This window comes from Podarcis tiliguerta (genome assembly GCF_965153285.1).
Source record: "Podarcis tiliguerta genome assembly, chromosome: 9".
Lineage (NCBI taxonomy): Eukaryota > Metazoa > Chordata > Lepidosauria > Squamata > Lacertidae > Podarcis > Podarcis tiliguerta.
In genome coordinates, this window is record NC_139542.1 from 2,721,544 (window position 1) to 2,742,923 (window position 21,380).

At 45.7% G+C, this 21,380-nt stretch overlaps 1 protein-coding gene across 3 annotated transcripts; it reads left to right on the forward strand.

Moving 5' to 3' along the window:
• Positions 1–4,118: 4,118 nt before the first annotated feature.
• LOC310657698 (uncharacterized protein) lies at positions 4,119–19,957 on the forward strand. 3 transcript variants are annotated; one of them, XM_083398796.1, is made up of 7 exons: positions 4,119–4,249; positions 6,222–6,359; positions 8,533–8,640; positions 10,930–11,016; positions 15,749–15,912; positions 18,622–18,725; positions 19,418–19,957. In XM_083398796.1, the coding sequence occupies exons 2-7, from the start codon at positions 6,224–6,226 to the stop codon at positions 19,581–19,583; spliced, it is 765 nt and encodes a 254-aa protein (XP_083254922.1). In that variant the 5' UTR covers positions 4,119–4,249; positions 6,222–6,223; the 3' UTR covers positions 19,584–19,957. The 3 variants fall into 3 exon arrangements, with proteins under 3 accessions (XP_083254922.1, XP_083254924.1, XP_083254923.1); XM_083398798.1 differs by having other exon boundaries at positions 15,752–15,912; XM_083398797.1 differs by lacking the exon at positions 4,119–4,249 and adding an exon at positions 4,256–4,464.
• Positions 19,958–21,380: the final 1,423 nt, after the last annotated feature.

Below are 21,380 nucleotides of genomic sequence, written 5' to 3' on the forward strand. Positions count from 1 at the left end.
GGGCCCTAAGGAAGTCAGACTATCCTCCCCCAGGGCCAGGGCCTTCTCAGTGATGGCTCTGACCTGGTGGACTGCTCTGTCCCATGAGACCAGGGCCCTACAGGATTTAACTTCCTTCCACAGGGCCTGTAAGACAGAGCTATTCCGCCTGGCCTTTAATTTGAATTCAGCCTGATCTTTTATTCTCCTTCTTTCCTTCCCTCTCCCCTTTTATGAAGATTACCGTATTTTTCGCCCTATAGGACGCACCATCCTATAAGGCGCACCTAGTTTTTTTGGGGGGAAATAAAGGAGAAAAAAAATATTTCCCCCCCCTGGTGCGGGGCTGGGGCGGGGGAAGCCTGAGCTTCCCCAGCCCCCAGAACACGCAACTCTCCGCAAGCCGTGTGAAGTCTGGGCGCGCGAGCCCAGCCTTCGGCATGCAGCCTTCGGCATGCAGCCATGGGAGCCCAGCGCACCGATCCCTCTCGCTCTCCAGGCTTCAGCGGATGCCTGCATTTGCCCCATAGGACGCACACACATTTTTGGAGGGGAAAAAGTGCGTCCTATGGGGCGAAAAATACGGTACCTGCTCTGAGACCCCACAGCTAATTCTCCCCTGGCCTACTCGCTGCCCCAAGTAGGATCAGTTCAGCTAGCTAGCCCTGGGGATTATCTAATTGATTTTTTATTTTGATTGTTATTCATGTTTTTATACTGTATTTTATGCTGCTTTTATAATTAAGTGTTTTAAAGTGTTTTAAATTTGTTGTTAGCCGCCCTGAGCCCAGTTTTTGAACTGGAAAGGGTGGGTTATAAATAAAAAAAATATTATTAATAATATTATTATTCTTTCCCAAAGCTTAGTTAGTGCTTTGCCAGCTTTGGGAAGGAGGTAGGAGGACTCTAGGACCCTGCCAGAGACTGGAATCTCCTTCTGAAAGTTGGGCACCTCACTTACGTGGCTTTGGGAAGGCAGCACGAGGGCTGGGTGGGCATTATAGGGTTGCCACTTTCCTCCCAGGTCATGGCTGGCAGGGGCTACTCTGCTGAAGATAGCATGGCACGGCAATATTCAGGCTACCTGCAGTGTTTGCTGCCTGCTCCACCCCTCAACTGCCAGGAAGTGATGGGAGAAGCTACATACATAGAAGCATACATAAATAATTTTCCTTGTATGCTTTCCATAGTTCAACCCATGCTCAGAGTGGCTTACAATGTGAAAAACAAAGTCCACATAATTACAAACACAACAAAATTTTGTTGTTGTTGTTTAGTCATTCAGTCGTGTCCGACTCTTCGTGACCCCCTGGACCAGAGCATGCCAGGCACTCCTGTCTTCCACTGCCACCCGCAGTTTGGTCAGATTCATGTTCGTAGCTTCCAGAACCACCATCTCGTCCTCCGTTGTCCCCTTCTCCTTGTGCCCTCCATCTTTCCCAACATCAGGGTCTTTTCCAGGGAGTCTTCTCTTCTCATGAGGTGGCCAAAGTCTTGGAGCCTCAGCTTCAGGATCTGTCCTTCCAGTGAGCACTCAGGGCTGATTTCCTTCAGAATGGATGTGTTTGATCTTCTTGCAGTCCATGGGACTCTCAAGAGTCTCCTCCAGCACCAGAATTTAAAAGTGTCAATTCTTCGGCGATCAGCCTTCTTGATGGTCCAGCTCTCACTTCCATACATCACTACTGGGAAAACCATAGTTTTTACTATACGGACCTTTGTTGGCAAGGTGATGTCTCTACTTTTAAAAATGCTGTCTAGCAACAAAATTAGTCATAAACAAAATAAAAAATACATTAACAGAACACAACCAAATCAAGCAATTTCCACAGAAAAAGTAATAAGGTCTAAAATGAAGATACAAAAATTAAATGCCGGCATCCGCCTGTCCCAGGAGACAATGGAGGAGTGTGCCTTTGGGGGGTGATGTCAAACCGTTGGAGTGTTACAGCTGTGGCCATAGAGACCGATATAGGAGAGACATGTTTTGTTGCAGCTGGGTTGTTCTGCTGCAGATGTACCATGGTGTTTCTTCTCTCTGGGCTCCTCCCAGCAGCCATTTGTCCTCTGGTCACTGCACAGCTGACCAGTGAGACACAATGATCTCTCCTACTGGTGGAGGCAAACCATGCTGCTAATATCTTATGCCAATCAGGTTGAGCTTATAACTCGTAACTGCTGCCTCCCGTGTTGTTTCTGCTGCATTTGCAGAACCCAAGTGACCTCTCTGGGGCCCAAGCCTGCGCGTTTGTCTGGAGGTCCTGGGCTGCCGAGATGACAAGGCCCCCCTCTCGGCCTCGCTGATGGGGTCCAAAGGAAAGCAGAGCAATTAATCTGGCTCCAGCTCGGCTGCAGGAATTGCTGGAAGGAGGCATTCAAAGCGCCGTTCAATTGCCGTAGAGAGTCCACTCCAGATCTGTGTTGGGTTTACTCCTTCGTCTTTTCTTCTCATGACGATGTCCTACACGGCACATATTAATATTGATATTAATATCAATAATACCAACATCTCCCTCCCCCAACAGAAGCTGCTAAATGGTTCCCTAACCCAAGAGGTGGATTTGACAGAATTTAAAAGAATGTGTGGCTCTCCAGCTGTTGCTGAATTGCAGCTGCCACCAACTCTGGTTTTTGGCCATGATGGCTGGGGCTGATGGGATTGATAGCCCTCCAATATTTGGAAAGGCACAGCCCCCATCCGTGTCCCAAATCTGCTCCACTTCCCCGTGGGGAGCAGTTGCGGTGGACCGCATGACCATCTACTCCCCTCTGGGGGCGGGGGACTTAGTCCCCCGTTGCCTGGGGGATCCCGGCCATGTCCGAGCCTGGCCAGCCAATCCACTGGCCAGGGGTGTGTGGCCGGGACCATTTAACCAGAGGCATGAACTGGAGGGCTTCCTCTTTGGCTCGCTTCTTCTGTCCATAGGGACAGATGTAAGGTTCTGCACTTAGGCAGGAAGAACCTGCTTCACAAATATAAGATGGCGGACACCTGACTTGCCAGTAGTGCATGTGAAAAGGTATCTTAGTAGACTATAAGCTTAACCTAAGTCAACAGTGTGATGCTGCAGCAAAAAAGGAGCCGGTGCTTTTCTAGGCAGCATCAACAGAAGTCTAGTTTCCCAATCAAGGGAAGTAATTATTATTGAGGGGAAGTGTGTGGAACAGGTCTCGGTGTTTCGATTTCTGGGAATGGAGTTGAGAGATGACCTAACTTGGGGAGAAAACAGCAAAGACCTGATGAAGAGAGCACAGCAGAAGTTATATTTTCTGAGCATCCTCCGGAAAAACAATCTCTCAAAGGACCTGTTGATGGCATTTTACCATTATACTGTGGAGAGTGTATTAACTTATGGTCTGTGTGTGGTTTGGGAGCTGCACGGTCAGGGAAAAAACAATGCTGTCCAGGGTTGTAAAGACTGCGGAGAGAATAATTGGGTGCACTCTTCCCACCTTGGATCAAATCTATGCTTCCAGGTGCCATAAGAAAGCTGCAGAGATAGCGCAGGATAGTGCGCACCCCGGAAATGATCTCTTTCAGGTTTTGCCTTCTGGAAGAAGGTACAGGGTTATAAAGACTAGGACTAGCAGCCTGAGAAACAGTTTCTATTCAAATGCGATTTGGTTTTAAAATAGTGTAAGGAGTCTCTATGGGAGTATATTGTATTTTAAAATGGGGTATCAGAGTTTTTAGGGGGTTAACCAGGTTGGGATAGCAGGGATAGGTTTTTGAATGTCTTATTTGGATATTTTCAATTTCGTTGTTCTGTATGGGACAATGACAATAAAGGTTATCGTATCGTATTGTATTGTATCGTAATAGTCCCACTGTATTTTGCCTTGGTCAGACCACACCTGGAATACTGTGTCCAGTTCTGGGTGCCACAATTTAAGAAGGATGTTGGCAAGCTGGAACATGTGCAGAGGAGGGCAACCAAATTGACCAAGGGTCTGGAAACCAAGCCTGGTGAGGAACAGTTGAGGGAGACGGGTATGTTTCGGCTGGAAAAGAAGAGACTGAGAAGAGAAACTTGCTGGTATCTACACCCACAATGGGTGAGGATCCTCTTGCCCTGCTTTGTTTGACACGGGATGCCAAGGTCTGCAGCCTCACCCCCCTCAGTGACATCACAATGCATTTTACCTTTCAGCTACAGGTGTGCTTGTGATTGTGTATGGTGGAAGAGGAGAGCAGACAGCCAATCAGCAAGCAGCTGGACTCACACAGCTGCTGCTTGCACTATGTTGGGAAGATAGGAAAGTGAGAAAGGTAGGTGGGGAAAGGTGAAATAGGCCTCGCCAAAGACGCCTGAGTAAGCTTAGAAGTCATGGACTGAGAGGAGACGTCCCCTCGTGGACCAGGAATTGGTTAAGTAGCATAAAGTAGAGAGGAGGAAGAAATGGCCTGCTCCCCGAATGGAGAAATGGAGAAAGTGGAGGCCCCAAAGGATCAGTGTTGGGATCTATGCTTTTAAAAGATCTAGAGTAAGCAGTGAGGTATATGAAGTATGCTGATGTCAACAAATTGTTTCGGGGGCAATTACAACAAAAAGACATTGTGAAGTGCTCCAAACAGACCTCTCCCATTCGAGTGAATGGTGGTAAAATGGCAAATGTAATTCAGTGAAAACAGGTTGATAGACACTGGGATCAAAACCCCTTAGTTTCACATATGTGCTGTGAAAAAGAGAAATTCCATGCTAGGGATCGTTAGGAAAGGAAGTGAAAACAAAACTGCCAGGACTCAGGAGGATCATAATGTCATTATACAAATCTATGATGTGAAAGCACTTAGAGTACTGGGCACAGTTCTGGCCGCCGCACCTCAATAATAATAATAATAATAATTTATTATTTATACCCCGTCCATCTGGCTGAGTTTCCCCAGCCACTCTGGGCGGCTTCCAATCAAGTGTTAAAAACAATACAGCATTAAATATTAAAAACTTCCCTAAACACCTAAAAGTTGTTGTAGGGTTGGAAAAGGCTCGGAAAAGGGCAACCCAAAATGAGTAAAGGCTGCAGCATTTGGGACTTTCTAATTTAGAGAAAAGGTGATTGAGTTGTGACGTGATAGAAGTTCATAAAATTTTGCATGGCATGGAGAAAGTGGATAGAAAAAAGTTTTCCAACTCGCTCTCTCATAATGCTAAAACTCCTGGGCATTTTATTTTTTAAAAAAATATGTACTGCTCTTCATTGAAGGATCTCAGAGTGGTTCATGGAATAAAATACAAGATAAAACACAATAAAGAATTAAAGCAAAACAACAACACAACAATCACCCCTTCTCACAGATAAATTTAAAAGGCTGAAGGATATTATTATTATTATTATTATTATTATTTTATTTTATTTGCATTACAATGCAAGAAAAAAACAAAACAAAACCTGAAAATAATTACATATTACATATTCTATTACATTTTTAAAAATGCAGTCATTGTCAGACTTCCCTTCCTCTCACTACATGGTTCCTTTTAACTTCCACTTCCTCTCACGTCTTCTTAGTTTCCCCAGTCTTTCTCTGCTCTTCCCATTAACTCTAGTTCTAACTTACACTGCTGAAAATATTACCATCCTGCTAGGCTAATTGTCTGCTTATAATATTTCTTCATATAATCAGTAGATAGTGTCCAGACCTTGTGGGCATTCAATGAAGCTAAATGTTTGAAGATTAAAAGGAAGTTCTTCTTCACACAGTGCATAGTTAAACTATGGAACTCCCTGCCACAGCAGGCAGTGATGGCCACTAATTTGGATGACTTGAAAAGAGGATCAGAGAAATTCATGGAAGAGAGGGCTATTGATGGCCAGGGGCGTCACAAGGGAGGTGCAGGGGGTGCGGTTGACCCCGGGTGTCATGCTGGGGTGTGTATGTGACAAAATCCCCTGGGCGGACTGGCGTGGCGGTGCTCACACCCCCGGCGGGTGGATTTTCACAATTGTCACGAAAATCTGCTCACTGATTGCGCAAATACGCCTGGCGTGCGGTGCTGGCCGCTGGGGATGCACCCGGCCAGCGGGCAGTGTTTGTACCCCCCGGGGGCTGGTGCTTGCACCCCTGGTATGACGAACCTCCTGGGGGTGCTAGGGCCACCCACTGATCGCACAAATACGCCCAGCGTGTGATGCTGGCTGCCAGAGATGCACCTCCCAGCGCTATGTGTTCGAGGCTTGATGGTGATCTTGTCTCTTGAGCTAGTCTCTTCGTGGGTGTTTCCTTCTGCTTGTCTCTCTAGCCATGGCCCCAAAGAAACCTGCAGCGCCGGAAAAGCCAGAGGAGCCACCAAAACCACCTCCCGGGAAGCTCAAATGGACATTCTATTCCACCTTTGGAACCATCTGCGTTATCAGCTTCTTCACTATGCTCGTTCTCTGTAAGTAAGTCCAGCTCGAGCTGCTGTTGTGCAACCTCTGTTGAATAAGCTGCGCTGCCTGCTTTCTCTTGCCACGCACTAGAATCGCCGCAGGAGGATTAAACAAACCAACCAACCTGAGTTTGGCAGGCACAAAAACCGTGGACCAGTTTGCCTGAGGCATTGCTTCACTCTGTACATGCCAACACCAGTTTACTTCCATCTTCAGAATTTGCACGTTTGCAAATGCCACACGGTGCCCCTTCTGCACTTGTAAGAAGCCACTCGTTTAGCGTGGTGGCACCTGAACGTTGGAACTCCTCGCCTGTTAATATTAGGCAGGTACCATCTTCTTTGAGGGATGCGGGTGGCGCTGTGGGTTAAACCACAGAGCCTAGGGCTTGCCAATCAGAAGGTTGGTGGTTCGAATCCCCGCGACGGGGTGAGCTCCCGTTGCTCAGTCCCTGCTCCTGCCAACCTAGCAGTTCGGAAGCACGTCAAAGTGCAAGTAGATAAATAGGTACCGCTCTGGCGAGAAGGTAAATGGCATTTCCGTGCGCTGCTCTGGTTCACCAGAAGTGGCTTAGTCATGCTGGCCACGACCCGGAAGCTGTACGCCGGCTCCCTTGGCCAATAAAGCGAGATGAGCGCCACAACCCCAGAGTCGTCCGTGACTGGACCTAATGGTCAGGGGTCCCTTTACCTTTACCATCTTCTTTGAGACACTGGGCAAAACCACAGTGGCGTAGTGTGGGGTGGAGAGAGGTGACATGGCCCAGGGTGCAGAATTCTGAGGGGGCGCAACCTGGCTCCCTCACCAAGGCTGTGGTACTGTTGCCTTCTGGAGCCATGGGGAGGTGAGCTGCACCTAGGCCAGGTCTTTGGTGCTGTGAAGGTGCCTCCTTCTCCTCATGGCTGGTGAATGGACACCTGTCCCTGGGTGGAACTTCCACTGGCCGGAGCCCAGACTTTTCCCAGCTTGTGCCAGTCTTTCCGTAGGGCCTCCATCTCAGCATGTGTCCTTGGGGAGGCAAGTACCTTGCAGTGGGAGCATAGTGGTGAGGGAACTGTGTGTATATTGCTTTTGATCGTTGCTTTATTCATCAAACCTTTTATTGGCATCACATACAACATCCAAAACAAATCAGTACAGAATTACCACTTCCCCAGTGGCACAAAACATTTGCTAAAAGAAAGGAGGCAGAGCAGTCTATTGTCACATCTCTTGGTCTCCAGGGAGATCAGACGTCTGCAGTGTATTTGACCACAAAAAACCAAATAGAGATATTTAGCCACTAACTTGGTGAGCTCCTGATCATGCCCCAGTAATAGAAAATGTATGACCTCCGACTCTGGTTTCCATTTGGGGATACAGAGTTGATCTAGAAATTGCTGGCGGAGATCAGAATATAGTTTACAATTGAGAAGCATATGTGTAAGGGTTTCCACCAGGTGGTCTTCACATGGGCAAGTTCTTTCTCCTTCCACCCTGCCTGAGAACCTTCCCCAAAGGAGGTTTGATGGGCTTGAATTAAACCTGGCCAGCAAAAATGCCCGTCTTTCTTGAGGGTTAAGCAGAGGTTCAAGGTAATTGTGTTAGTTTCATGTGCCCAAGAAAGTTGGAAATAAAGTGGGGAACATGTTTTCTCTGCTGCTACTGTTAGTTCTTGGCGTTCAATGTCCCACAACCTAGTTTTTATCATAGCCTTGGCAGATGGAGGGACATTGATTGCAGAAGTTCCACTGACAACCCAAGTTGCTGTACCTCCTTGTTAAACTGTTGTAGCCCCGGGGAAAGAAAGGGGTCTGACAAGACTTTGCTGAGGAGAGGATCTTTATCTGATGTAAGGCAGATGTTTAACCAGCATAGAAGAAATCTCAACCAGGCGACAGTCTCTACCTTGTGTTGACCTCCCTCCAGACACAAGGCTGCATAGGGTACACAGCGTGAGACAGTAAAAATCTTGAAGAGGAAAGCTGCCTGCACCTGGTTCTACCAGCTGGGTAAACCCTGGCAGCCAGACTGGAATACCATAGAGCTTTATTGAGATTGCTTCATTCTTATTTTTTATAAGCCAGCCTGAACATTTTGTCATGGGAATTTTGTCATAATAATGTACAGACATTATTAATAAGTAAGCAGAGATTAGGCAGCTGGAAATCTAAGCACCCTCCCTTGTTTCAACAACTTTAGATATCAGGTTGATCACAGATTCCGAAAACCCGCTTCTATTGCCAATGAAAAAACTGAGGATCAATATGGCAGATGGGCTCAGGAATCCGAAGATTGTTCACACGTCTCGTAAGTGGAACAGAAAGACTGGTTCATTTCTCATTGGTTTAAAAATAGCTGCCCACTTTTAAAATCTCAGAAGAAAGAAAGTAAAATGGAAGAATCTTCTGAAGGTGGAGAGGATGTACAGTGGTGCCCCACAAGACGAAATTAATTCGTTCTGCGAGTTTTTTCGTTCTACGAGTTTTTTCGTCTTGCAAAGCACCAATGTGTATTGACGGTTTCCCATAGGAATGCATTGGCGGTTTTAAAAAAAAAGGCGCAAGACGTTTCGTCTTGCGAAGCAAGCCCATAGGGAAATTCGTCTTGCGAAGCAACTCAAAAAACAAAAAACCCTTTCGTCTAGCGAGTTTTTCGTCTTGCGAGGCATTCGTCTTGCGGGGTACCACTGTAATCTTAAAGGCACAATCCTCCACATGTGCTGAGACTGTCTGCTGCTTAAAGGTTTCAGGATCCAATTTTTTTCATTGTCATCCTTAAGGGGCAACATCTTGTACCCGATCCCATGTTAGCCCTGCTTTCAAAAGAAAACAATATCAATGCAAGTGTCAAACATAAAGAGTTAGTCTTCTTTCTTATGACAGCAGTGAGACAAGGAGTTGCTTCCAGCTGAGGGGGAAAGCACCCTCTCCCACCACAGAAACTTGCAACCAGTGTGTGTGAAATAGAACAGTTATGGAATGCCAAAATCACCATCAGAGGGTGATAAAAGGAATAACATAGAAGGATAGGTTTGGCTCCCTATGGTCTCAGTTTATATCGTTTAGTAACAATAATACAGTACTTTCCCATCTCAGTCACAGAAGCCACTAGGGAGAAATTATCCTAGCGCTTAAAATTGAAGTGCACGATGTGGATTTAATAGAATAGAATAGGATAGAATAGAATTTATTATTTATACCCTGCCCATCTGGCTGGGTTTCCCCAGCCACTCTGGGCGGCTTCCAACAAAGTATTAAAATACAGTGGTCTAATATATATATATATATATATATATATATATATATATATATATATTACAGTGGTCTGTTACACTGTAAACAGGGCTGCCTTCAGATGTCTTCTAAAAGTCTGGTAGTTGTTCTTCTCTTTGACATCTGGTGGGTGGGCTTTCCACAGGGCAGGCGCCACCACTGAGAAGGCCCTCTGCCTGGTTCCCTGTAACTTGGCTTCTCGCAGTGAGGGAGCCGCCAGAAGGCCCTCGGCGCTGGACCTCAGCGTCTGGGCAGAACGATGGGGGTGGAGACGCTCCTTCAGGTATACCGTATTTTTCGCCCTATAGGACGCACCGGCCCATAGGATGCACCTAGTTTTTTTTTTGGGGGGGGGGAATAAAGAAAAAAAATTATCCCCCCCCCCTGCACTCTGGCCAGCAGGCTGCTATCTGCAGCCTAGGGAGCCCTGCGGGAACTTCTGCAGGCTCCCCAGGCTTGCTGATAGCTTCCTGAAGCCTGGAGAGCGAGAGAAGTCGGTGCGCACCGACCCCTCTCGCTCTCCAAGCTTCAGCGAAAGCCTGCATTCGCCCCATAGGACGCACACAGATTTCCCCTTCATTTTTGGAGGGGGAAAAGTGCGTCCTATAGGGCGAAAAATACGGTAATCAGTAATATAAAAGATTTCCCATGGTGACATGTGGGTCAAGGCTTAACACCTGCATTCATCCTGGAAGGCAGCACTTTATGCTTGGTAATTGTTTAAATATTGTTTATAAAACATTCTATAAAGTTTGTAATTTAAAGAAGAAAAGAACAACTTGCTTGCTCCCCTTATCTAATATTCATTCTGGCTTCTTTGATAATTTTCTTGCTGTTTTCTTGCTGTTGCAGACATTGCTTTCAGCACTTAATGGTTCAGGTAAGTAGCCGTATTGGTCTGACGCAGTCGAAATAAATATTTTTATTAAAGAAATTGTCCAGTAGCACCTTAAAGACCAACTAAGTTTGTTCTGGATATAAGCTTTTGTGTGCATGCACTGAAGTGTATCTGAAGAAGTGTGCATGCACACGAAAGCTTATACCCAGAACAAACTTACTTTGTCTCTAAGGTGCTACTGGACAATTTTTTAATTTTAGCACTTAATGGTTTTAGTTTTATGGGGGGGGGGTGAAGGTTGTGCATTGTTGTTTTTACGTGGGGGGGGGGTATGGTGTTTTGTTTTATATCTGACTTGTTGACTCCCTTGGGCACCCTACATTGTGAGATAGGAAGACAGGTTATTTAAATAAACTAGCAAATGCAACTGTGTATATAGGTTGGTGATAGCAAAAAATAAACTCCTAACTCTAAGAATGTTTTTAGCCATAGCTTTAGCAGAAGAAGTGGCAAAGTTGCCAGCAAAAATAGAACAATCGGAAAAGACCTTCCAAGCACGGAAAGGAAAGTACAGTAAGTATCTAAATGTCTAAATACAAATGAATTGAAAAAGAGGTTTAAGATAACTTTTATTAAGAACCCAGAGGCCTTGCTTTTGGGAATTATGGGACTAGTGTTACCTAAATAATATAAAAATGTTTTTATGTATGCAACCATGGCCGCTTGAATGATATTTGCCCAAAGATAGAAAGAAGAAAATGTTCTGACTAAAGAGGAATGGAAACAGAAACTACTGGACTATGCAGAAATGGAAAAACTTACTGGAACAATAAGAAACCAAGATGACAAAGTTTTTTAAAATAAAAAATGGAAATAGTTTTAATATATTATAAGATTATTGTAAACAGATCAAGACATTAAAGGATTAATGTAAAAATGTGCAGTGATATAAAACATACATTGGATATATTGGATAAATAATAAATAGGTTTAATTTGGAAATGCAGTAAAAATATCATAAACATAAGGAACCGCAGAAACAGGGGGAGGGGTGTCGAAATAGGACACATGTAATAAGTTGCTTTTTAAGGGATTTCGCTTTTGTTTGTTGTAAAATGAAAATTATAATTTAACAAATAAATGTCTAAATCTGACCCATCTTGAAAATACAAGGGCGAGCAAATATATGTGAGTTGAAGTTTGTCTGTCACACGCTCTGATTACAGCATGGGAAATTGGCAGCCCATTAACTGTCACCAAAATCAAAGAATACCTTAAATGAAAGTTAAATGCTGATAATCAGAGTTTACGGTGGGCTCGGGAACCAAACTCTATTGGGGATTAATAACTAGAAGATTTGAAAAAGGCCTGTATAGTCTTCAGTCCAGTTCACAGTGATATTTTCTCCCCCATGGGTCTTCTAAGATGCTCAGGAAAGGAACTGTTCCAAGGTCTCATCTGTCTATTTTTTGTTGCAGGGGCTTGTTTGTTTGCTTTGTGTGTGTGTCAGTCTGAATTATGCCAAGTCTCTTCTGATACTTGGGGTGTTGCAGCCAGTGAGGTTAGGATATGACAAGAGGAGTTTGTTTAACGGGTCAGACATTGGCCTTACCTGGCCACATAAGTGTCCTTATCAGCATCCCGAAAGAATGGGCTATGCTGCCAGAGCTACAACTAAGTGATAGTGCCCCCCATTAATGGGTGGGTTTTCCCCTCCCCAATTGTCAGGTGGCGAGAACAACAGGAGCGTAGTGTGTGTGACTGAGGAAAAAGCAGACTCGAAGCTAGAGATGCAGAAGAGGCAAGAGATTTTGCACTAGAATAATAGAACTGTAGAGCTGGAAGGGACCATCAGGGTCATCTAGTCAATGTAGGAATCTTTTGCCCAACGTGGGGCTCAAACCCACAACCCTGAGAGTAAGAGTCTCATGCTCTACAGGCTGAGCCGGCTTAGTACTAATGCTGCGAGCCCCTCAGCCTCATGCTCAGGGGACTCCTGTCTTCCACTGCCTCCCGCAGTTTGGTCAAACTCATGCTGGTAGCTTCAAGAACACTGTCCAACCATCTCGTCCTCTGTCATCCCCTTCTCCTTGTGCCCTCCATCTTTCCCAACATCAGGGTCTTTTCCAGGGAGTCTTCTCTTCTCATGAGGTGCCCAAAGTCTTGGAGCCTCAGCTTCAGGATCTGTCCTTCCAATGAGCACTCAGGGCTGATTTCCTTCAGAATGGAGAGGTTGGATCTTCTTGCAGTCCATGGGACTCTCAAGACTCTCCTCCAGCACCAGAATTCAAAAGCATCAATTCTTTGGTGATCAGCCTTCTTTATGGTCCAGCTTTCACTTCCATACATCAGTACTGGGAAAACCATAGCTTTAACTACGGTACATGGACCTTTGTTGTATATATGTGTAAATAAAACTATATGCCATAAAGATAGAGCAGTCTCCCCTAACCTTCGTTCCAGGAGATCCAAACCCTGGGTAATCTCTCTAATCTCTCCTACTCTTTCACCCTTAAATGGCACCTTATTCCCATCCACCCCATACTGCCCGTTTGTTTCATTCTTCCTTCCTGGTCCTTTCACTTTCACTTTGTCCTGTAGCAACTTCCCTCTCTTAGCTCATTTCTCTCTATCTCCCGTGGTACCTTGGTTTACAAACAGTCTGGTTTGCATACGTTTTGGATTACAAACACGTCAAACCCAGAAGTGCGTGTTAGTTTCTGCGTGTTGCCACTGTGCAGTGCTCTTGGAGTCACAAGACTCTGTTTTGCATTCCAAAGATTCCAGGCTGTTGGAATTCTCACGGAAGACAGGAGACGGATGTGATGTTGCTGGTTTCCTGTTCCTTTGTTGTTCGGTTGCTCTCTGCTCTCACAGAGAGAGGATGTATTTTATTTTCTGTCTGCGTAGTTAGGAATAAAACGCTCTTTAGCCATGTAGCTTATGCTATCTTGGCTCCTTCCCTGTGCTGGATACTCTGCATAAAGGGGAAACATGCTTGAAGCCTCATCAAAGGCTCAAATCGTTAATCACGTCGGAGGAGCTCCGGTGAACGCAAGTCCGACAGTGCATGTCCCAGTTTGCAAACTTCTTTTTTTATTACAATCCATTTTTTGGGGGGATTATGAACAATTTTTTTTGGGAGGCCCCATTAGCGAAAGCGCGCCTTGGGTTACAACCTGTTTTGGTTTACAAAAGGACCTCCGGAAAGGATTATGGTTGTAAACCAAGGTACCACTGTATTAATACCACCAGCGCCTACTTTCAGCTCACTTTCTAATTTCCTTCAACACTTCCTCTGGCCTTTTCCTCTCCGATGAGGTAGACCTTCTTTCCATCCTTGAACGTCTCTGTCTCCCCGCCACCTTCACAGCGAGATAGGGAGCTGTTGGTGCTGGCTTGGTCCAGACAATGAGTGGAGCAGGTGAGTGAGGAGGCCCTGGGCAGCCTTTGGCAGAGAGATCCACCTAAGAGTGGTCCAAGTTCTACTGTGGGCCCCAGCCCACAGTTTGAGAAGCCTTGTCCTAAGAGCACCAGGGAGACATTCTTCAACAATCTCAGAATAGAATGGAAGAATAGAATTTATTATTTATACCCTGCCCATCTGGCTGGGTTTCCCCACCCACTCTGGGCGGCTTCCAACAAAGTATTAAAATACAGTGGTCTGTTAAACATTAAAAGCTTCCCTAAAGAGGGCTGCCTTCAGATGTCTTCTAAAAGTCTGGTAGTTGTTCTTCTCTTTGACATCTGGTGGGAGGGTGTTCCACAGGGTGGGTGCCACCACCGAGAAGGCCCTCTGCCTGGTTCCCTGTAATTTGGCTTTTCGCAGTGAGGGAACCCCCAGAAGGTCCTCGGCGCTGGACCTCAGTGTCCGGTCTGAACGATGGGGGTGGAGATGCTCCTTCAGGTATACTGGGCCTTTGAGGCCATTTAGGGCTTTCAAGGTCAGCACCAACACTTTTAATTGTACTCGGAAACGTACTGGGAGCCAGTGTAATAATAATATAATAATAATTTTTTATTTATACCCCACCCTCCCCAGCCAAGGCCGGGCTCAGAGCGGCTCAGAGTGTAGGTCTTTCAAGACCGGTGTTATGTGGTCTCTGCAGCCGCTCCCAGTCACCAGTCTAACTGCCACATTCTGGATTAGTTGTAGTTTCTGGGTCACCTTCAAAGGTAGCCCCACATAGAGCGCATTGCAGTAGTCCAAGCAGGAGATAACTAGAGCATGCACCACTCTGGTGAGACAGTCTGTGGGCAGGTAGGGTCTCCTCCTGCGTGCCAGGTGAAGCTGGGAGACAGCTGCCCTGGACACAGAATTGACCTGCGCCTCCATGGACAGCTGTGAGTCCAGAATGACTCCCAGGCTGCGCACCTGGTCCTTCAGGGGCACAGTTACCCCATTCAGGACCAGGGAGTCCTCTACACCTGCCCGCCTCCTGTCCCCCCAAAACAGTACTTCTGTCTTTTCAGGATTCAACCTCAATCTCAGCATTCAACTTCAACCTCAGCACCCTTCCTGGCTTACAGAACCTCTTCCAATGCAGAGGGTTCCATTATCCACCCTAACCTCAAATATGGTGATGATAAACAGCCCTGAAGTGCTTATCAAAAACTAATCACTTGATCCTTTGCAATGGAAACACTATTGATATAATGTTTATTCTCACTGGGGTTCTTTCCTTCCTCCAAGAAGCTCAGAACCGCATGCATTAGATCCCCCATTTTGTCCCTGCAACAATCCCATGAAGTACAGAAAGGAATATGAGAATAACCTCAGGTAACCCAGAATGCCTAAGGCCTGAGCAGGGATGTCAACCCCTTGCTCAAATATTTTTTATTGGTTTTTAAACCCAAACAAAAATACAATAACCACGAAACACTTATCTAGTAGCCTATCTCATTGTGTCTGTTTTATCCATGGACTGAGAGGAGATATGATAGACACCTTCAAATAAGCTCTGGAGGGTAGGACTTGAACCCAGGGCTTCAAGTTACAAGAAAGGAGATTCTGACTAAACATGAGGAAGAACATTCTGACAGTAAGAAAGTGGAACAGTCTCCCTCTGGAGGTTATGGACTCTCCTTCCTTGGAGGTTTATGAGCAGAGGTTGGGTGTCCATCTGTCACGGGTGCTTTAGCTGAGATTCCTGCATTGCAGGGGGTTGGACTAGATGACCCTCGGATCCCTTCCAACTCTACCATTCTATGATTCTATGAATGAACAAACCAAGATTTCAAAAGCCCTCCCAGCATATCCTCAATTCAATGCCTGCTATTTCAAAAGCCTTTCTTTTCCTCCCAGAAGACCTCTTCAAGAAAGGGAAACCGAAGACTGCTGGTGGCTGGGATTTTTTTGGGAAGAGTTTCTACTACATTTCTAATGAGGAAAAGACCTGGCATGATGCCGAGAGCTTCTGCCTGACTAGAGACTCCCACTTGGCCTCCATCCTAAGTGACGAAGAGCAGGTCTTCTATGTTTCTTTCCCCCCTCCTCACCCCTTGAGATTTGGGATTCAAAGTGTATTGTTCTGTCCACCCCTGTTCTTCTTACTTTCACATGCAAATATTTCATGACCCACAAAGTGCAACTCCTTGCATTATCTGTGCTTCATTAATGATGCTTGAATGCTAACGCATAACGTAAAGCTTACTTTATATTCCAGTTATTTTTTGCTTGATGGAAGACATGGAACTAGTGCTTTTTCCCTCTTAAAAATGTTTAGGGATATTCTCATTTTCCTACTCGTATTGAATACTGCCCCTCAATGAGGCCAAACTTTGATTCACAAAATGTTTAGGGGTATGCATACCCCAACAGAAAAAAAGTACTGCACGAAACTATTAAAAAAAGAAATGTATCTACAGTGGTACCTCGGGTTAAGTACTTAATTCGTTCTGGAGGTCCATTCTTAACCTGAAACTGTTCTTAACCTGAAGCACCACTTTAGCTAATAGGGCCTCCCGCTGCTGCTGCGCTGCTGGAGAACAATTTCTGTTCTCATCCTGAAGCAAAGTTCTTAACCTGAAGCACTATTTTTGGTTTAGCGGAGTCTGTAACCTGAAGCATATGTAACCTGAAGCGTATGTAACCTGAGGTACCACTGTACCTCCCACCACATACACTCCAGAAGTTCAGAAACAAAACAGAACACCCCCAGAGGTTAAAAAATAGAGGCCCAGACTCAGCAGTGTCGTGTGCCTGGTTGGCACCTGGTTGGCACCTTGGGGGAGCAGGCACAGGGGCGTAGGAATTGGGGGCGGTTGGGGCAGGCCGTCCCAGGTGTCATCCCTGGGGGGGGGGGGTGACAAAATCCCCCTGGGCAGATCGCCACAGCACTGATCGCACCCCCCAGCGGATCGCCCAGCTCCTGGGTGCATGGCATGTGTGCTATTCCGGGTGCCCGAGCGGCTAGCTCTGTCACTGGACAGGCACACACTCCAGGGCAATACCTTGACCTTCCTGTTCTGGGTGCATGCATGTTACATCTTCCTCACACAGCCCTAGAACATCGCAAAGCGGCAACATGCATGCTGCCCTGCCAGGCCGCTTTGCGATGCTCTAGGGCTGTGTGAGGAGGACGTAGCACCCAGAACAGGAAGGTCAAGGTATTTCACATCTGGCAACCAAGGAGCCCCTTTGGTTACGGATAGTAGAGGAGTAGATGAGTCTTAAAAGGCTAAAATGTGTATACAGTGGTACCTCTGGTTTGCAACATGAGCAGAAAGCAACCCATGTCTGCATGTCTGCATGTCTGCGCGTGCGCAGGTCATGATTTGCCGCTTCTGCGCATGAGCGTGACGTCATTTTGCACGTCTGTGCATGTGCGAGCGGCAAAACCCAGAAGTAACCCTTTCTGGTACTTCCGGGTCACCGCAGGATGCAGCCCTAAAACGCGCAACCTGAAGCAAATGTAACATGAGGTATGACTGTACTCGATTTTGACCAAACTCAGTCTCCCAGAGCAAAACATATATCAGGAGGCTTACTTTGGTCCAAATCGTTTTTACACTTCCAGAGTTAACGCTAAATACATTGCTTCTAGTAGATGAGTCCCCCCAAGCCACCATTTCTCCAATGAAAATAGGGACGTCCCGTTCCATAAAGAAAATTTTCCTATTCATAACCCTCCCATCTGACTGAGTTGCCCCAGCCACTCTGGGCAGCTTCCAACATACCATATTTTTTGCTCTACAAGACTAACTTTTTCCCTCCTAAAAAGTAAGGGGAAATGTGTGTGCGTCTTATGGAGTGAATGCAGGCTGCGCAGCTATCCCAGAAGCCAGAACAGCAAGAGGGATTGCTGCTTTCACTGTGCAGCGATCCCTCTTGCTGTTCTGGCTTCTGTGATTCAGAATATTTTTTTTCTTGTTTTCCTCCTCCAAAAACTAGGTGCGTCTTGTGGTCTGGTGCGTCTTATAGAGCGAAAAATACGGTATATAAGGTAAAGGTACCCCTGACCATTAGGTCCAGTTGCCGACGACTCTGGTGTTGCGGTTCTTGGAGAACTGCAAATGGGTGACAGTGAGGTAGCAGATGGTGGTGGTGACAGAATTATTGCAGTATCTGTGCAGTGGCTTTCAAATTGTGTCCTCGAGAACCTGAGTTCCATGGCAGCTTAAGACCTTCAGTTGGAAGATGAAAAAGAGGCTTTTCTGAAATTCACTTCTCCACCGCTACTGAAATTTCTTGCAGTGAGTCACCACAAGAAAATGTCAGGCAAATTCTCCAGCATGTTCCCACTTAACGTAGGGTGAAATTAAACAGGTTCCTGGCAAGATAGGTTGAGGTGATTCCTGAAATGTGTTATTTATGCAATTCAGATTGCTTTGCCAATATGCACAATACTGTATTGGCCCAAATGTAAGCCTCAAGCAAAAATAACCTGCACATTTAAAATTCATGGAGGGGGAAAAAAAGACAGTACCCAAATATTAGCAGCTCCTTTAAAATTCACTCACACCTGTTCCATTTTACTGCATGTCTGTTTCAGCAGCGATATCGTAAAAGCCAATTTTAGTAAGGTCGCAAATTTAAGCCGTACTTTAACTTTTCACGGTCAGAATTTGGGGGGGGGGAGGAGGAAGTGCAACTTATATTCAGACCAATAGGGTACTTATGCTTCAGTAGCTGAGTTTGGGCATTTTGTCATGTGAGGTTGTTCCTTCCTCCTGCAGAACTACCTCACCTCTCAGCTCAGTGATCCTACCTGGATTGGCCTTACAGATGAAAACGAGGAAGGCAACTGGAAATGGACAGATGGCTCCAGAACTAAAGCACAGTGAGTCTTCAAAAGTTTGCTCAAGTTCAAAAGTGGTGCAGGACCCTCATTCTTCTGCTTTGGTAGACCGAGCTTCTCTCTGTCTCTCCAGTTTAATGGCCTAGGACCCTCGTACCTACGGGACCGCCCCACGGAGGACCTTAAGGTCCATAAAAGCAACACCCTAGAGGTCCCGGGCCCTAAGGAAGTCAGATTAGCCTGAACCAGAGCCAGGGCCTTCTCAACACTGGCCCCAGCCTGGTGGAACACTCTGTCTCATGAGACCAGGGCCCTGCAGGATCTGATTTCTTTCCGCAGGGCCTGCAAGACAGAGTCGTTCCGCCTGGCCTTTGGCTTGGAATCCACTTGATCCCCCCCCCCCCCAATTTCATTTTTCCTTTCTTCTTCTGTGATGGAACTCCTATTAGGGGACTTCCCTGGCTTTTTTCTGGCCCACGTAGGACCAGCCTTGGTGAAGACTTGACGTTTTCATCCCCAAAAAGTTTTTGATTCGAGTTTCTATTGAAATGAGGCTGCATTTTAAAGTTGTATTTTAATCTTGGTTTTAAGTTGTATCTTAATCAATTGTTTTATATCTGGTGTTAGCCGCCCTGAGCCTGGTTTTGGCTGGGGAGGCCGGGGTATAAATGATGATGATGATGATGATGATAATAATAATAATAAATAGAAGTCTTTCCACCTTTTGCCCCCAGATATTGGTCTCTCGGCAACCCCAGCTACTCAGAGCATGATGGAGCGCTGGAGAAAGATTGCACATCCATTGTGCCGTCATCTGGCGGATATAACTGGAATGACGACTACTGCCACAAACTACATAAATGGGTGTGTAAGGAGAACATAGACATTGAAGAACCATAAAGTTGGGGAAAACTGGGCCAATACCTTACTGAAGGCAGAATGGTTTTCATTCTATTGTTCAACTCCAGGAGAAGTCTGCTTAGCCACAGAACGAACAGAAACATCCAATTCCACCCAAGCCTTGTTCTTTGTGCTCCGTGAAACAAAGAGAGTTTGAGAGGTTGTTTGCTATTATCAATTGGTTAGAGAGATTTGTGTCCCAGGTGACGGGTGCCTAGGAAGAGTTGCCATTTTCCTTCAGGGCAGAGTTGATAACGGCTGCTGTCTTATCAAGGCAGATCCTTGGGATGGGAATAGCTGCCCTTGGCAGAGCTCTTAAAGGAAGGAAACTCATGTCCTGAATTAAAGATGGCAGCTCTGTTGTGGTTAGCAAACAGGCCTTTTCATTTCTTTCATCGCGCCCGCCAGTTATCTCTTCCAAGAGAGGGGAGGATGTGAAATAGCCAAATTACAGCCTGCGCCCAGAACCCATTTACCGTACCTCCTGCCACTGGCATCAACGGGTTTAGAAAGGAGAGTCTATCCTGCGCCCAGAACCCATCTACCTGCCACTGGCATCAACGGGTTTAGAAAGGAAAGTACATGTGGGAGAGTCTGTTCTGATTGTGACTTCTCTAATGCATGCATTAAAAGGAAGAAAGAAAAAAGATTTAAGACTCTCAAAAAATGCCCCAGTTAATAAAACAGCAGATAGCAGGCTTGTCTTAAGAATGGTCTTCCTTTTTTTTTTAACCATTGCATGCAGGTTGGCACGCCTATTTTAAGATAGGCTTGCTGTGACACACATGTGTAATAAATAGTGGAAATCAGACTTTTTTTCTGGGGGTACTCAAGGGTTCGCAGCACCAGCAAAACCCGCCCCCCCCCAGTTAAAAGTGTGGTCCTTACTGTAACAACTAAATGAGTACAGGCAGCGTTCCCCCCCCCCTTTTCTTTTTAAACTAAGTGTTATTTGAGTTTATAAAGAGAAATACAAAACTTAATCTCAAATATCTTTTTTGTCCAACATTCATCTAAGAAAGATAAAAACATGGCAAGAAAGGAAAAAAGGAAGAGAGAGAAGAAAAAAGAGACTGAAAAGAGTTTTTAAGAGGCAATAGAAAAAATACAGTTCAGAGATGAAAGAACTTCCAATTCTTCATCTGTCTGCTATAAATAAATACTAATCACTTCATCCACTCCGATATAACACCTAAAAAAACCACTTTCTATAAACATTATCTTCAATCCCCAGATCCAAATGTCATTATTTCATATTCTTTTTCACAAAAATAGTCTATGGGAGGTTTCCGGTATTTAGTCAATGTTAACAATGACCTTTTCCTGTCAATATTGTCATCTCAGCTGAGTCCGTTAATTTTAGTAGCCATTCTTCCGTTGTTGGTGTCAGGGAACTGCCATCAGCTCAGAGGCGAGAGGTGGAAGGGCAGTTGGGTTACAGGGAGCCTCCGAAGATCGTGAGAAGCAGCTCTTCTTCCGGGGAGGAAGGAAGCCCTGCTGTTAAGTTGTGGGTGAACATATCCAACGACACAGCAATTCTCCAAACAGCTCTTGTTTATTCACAGGCCAGGGCAGAATTGAACTGAAGGGTTCAGTCAGCCTGCTTATATAGAGCTGCAGTACAACGTAACTGTAACAATTTTTTAAAACTATCCAATCACTGAACGTCACTTTCGATCCCTTATTTGCATAACTATCTACAGTATCCCCCTGCTGGCCCAGGGTGAGAACTTCAGTCCATAACACTCGCCTCCAGTGGGGAAAGGATGCAGGGCTTGGAAGATGTAGAGAGAGCCG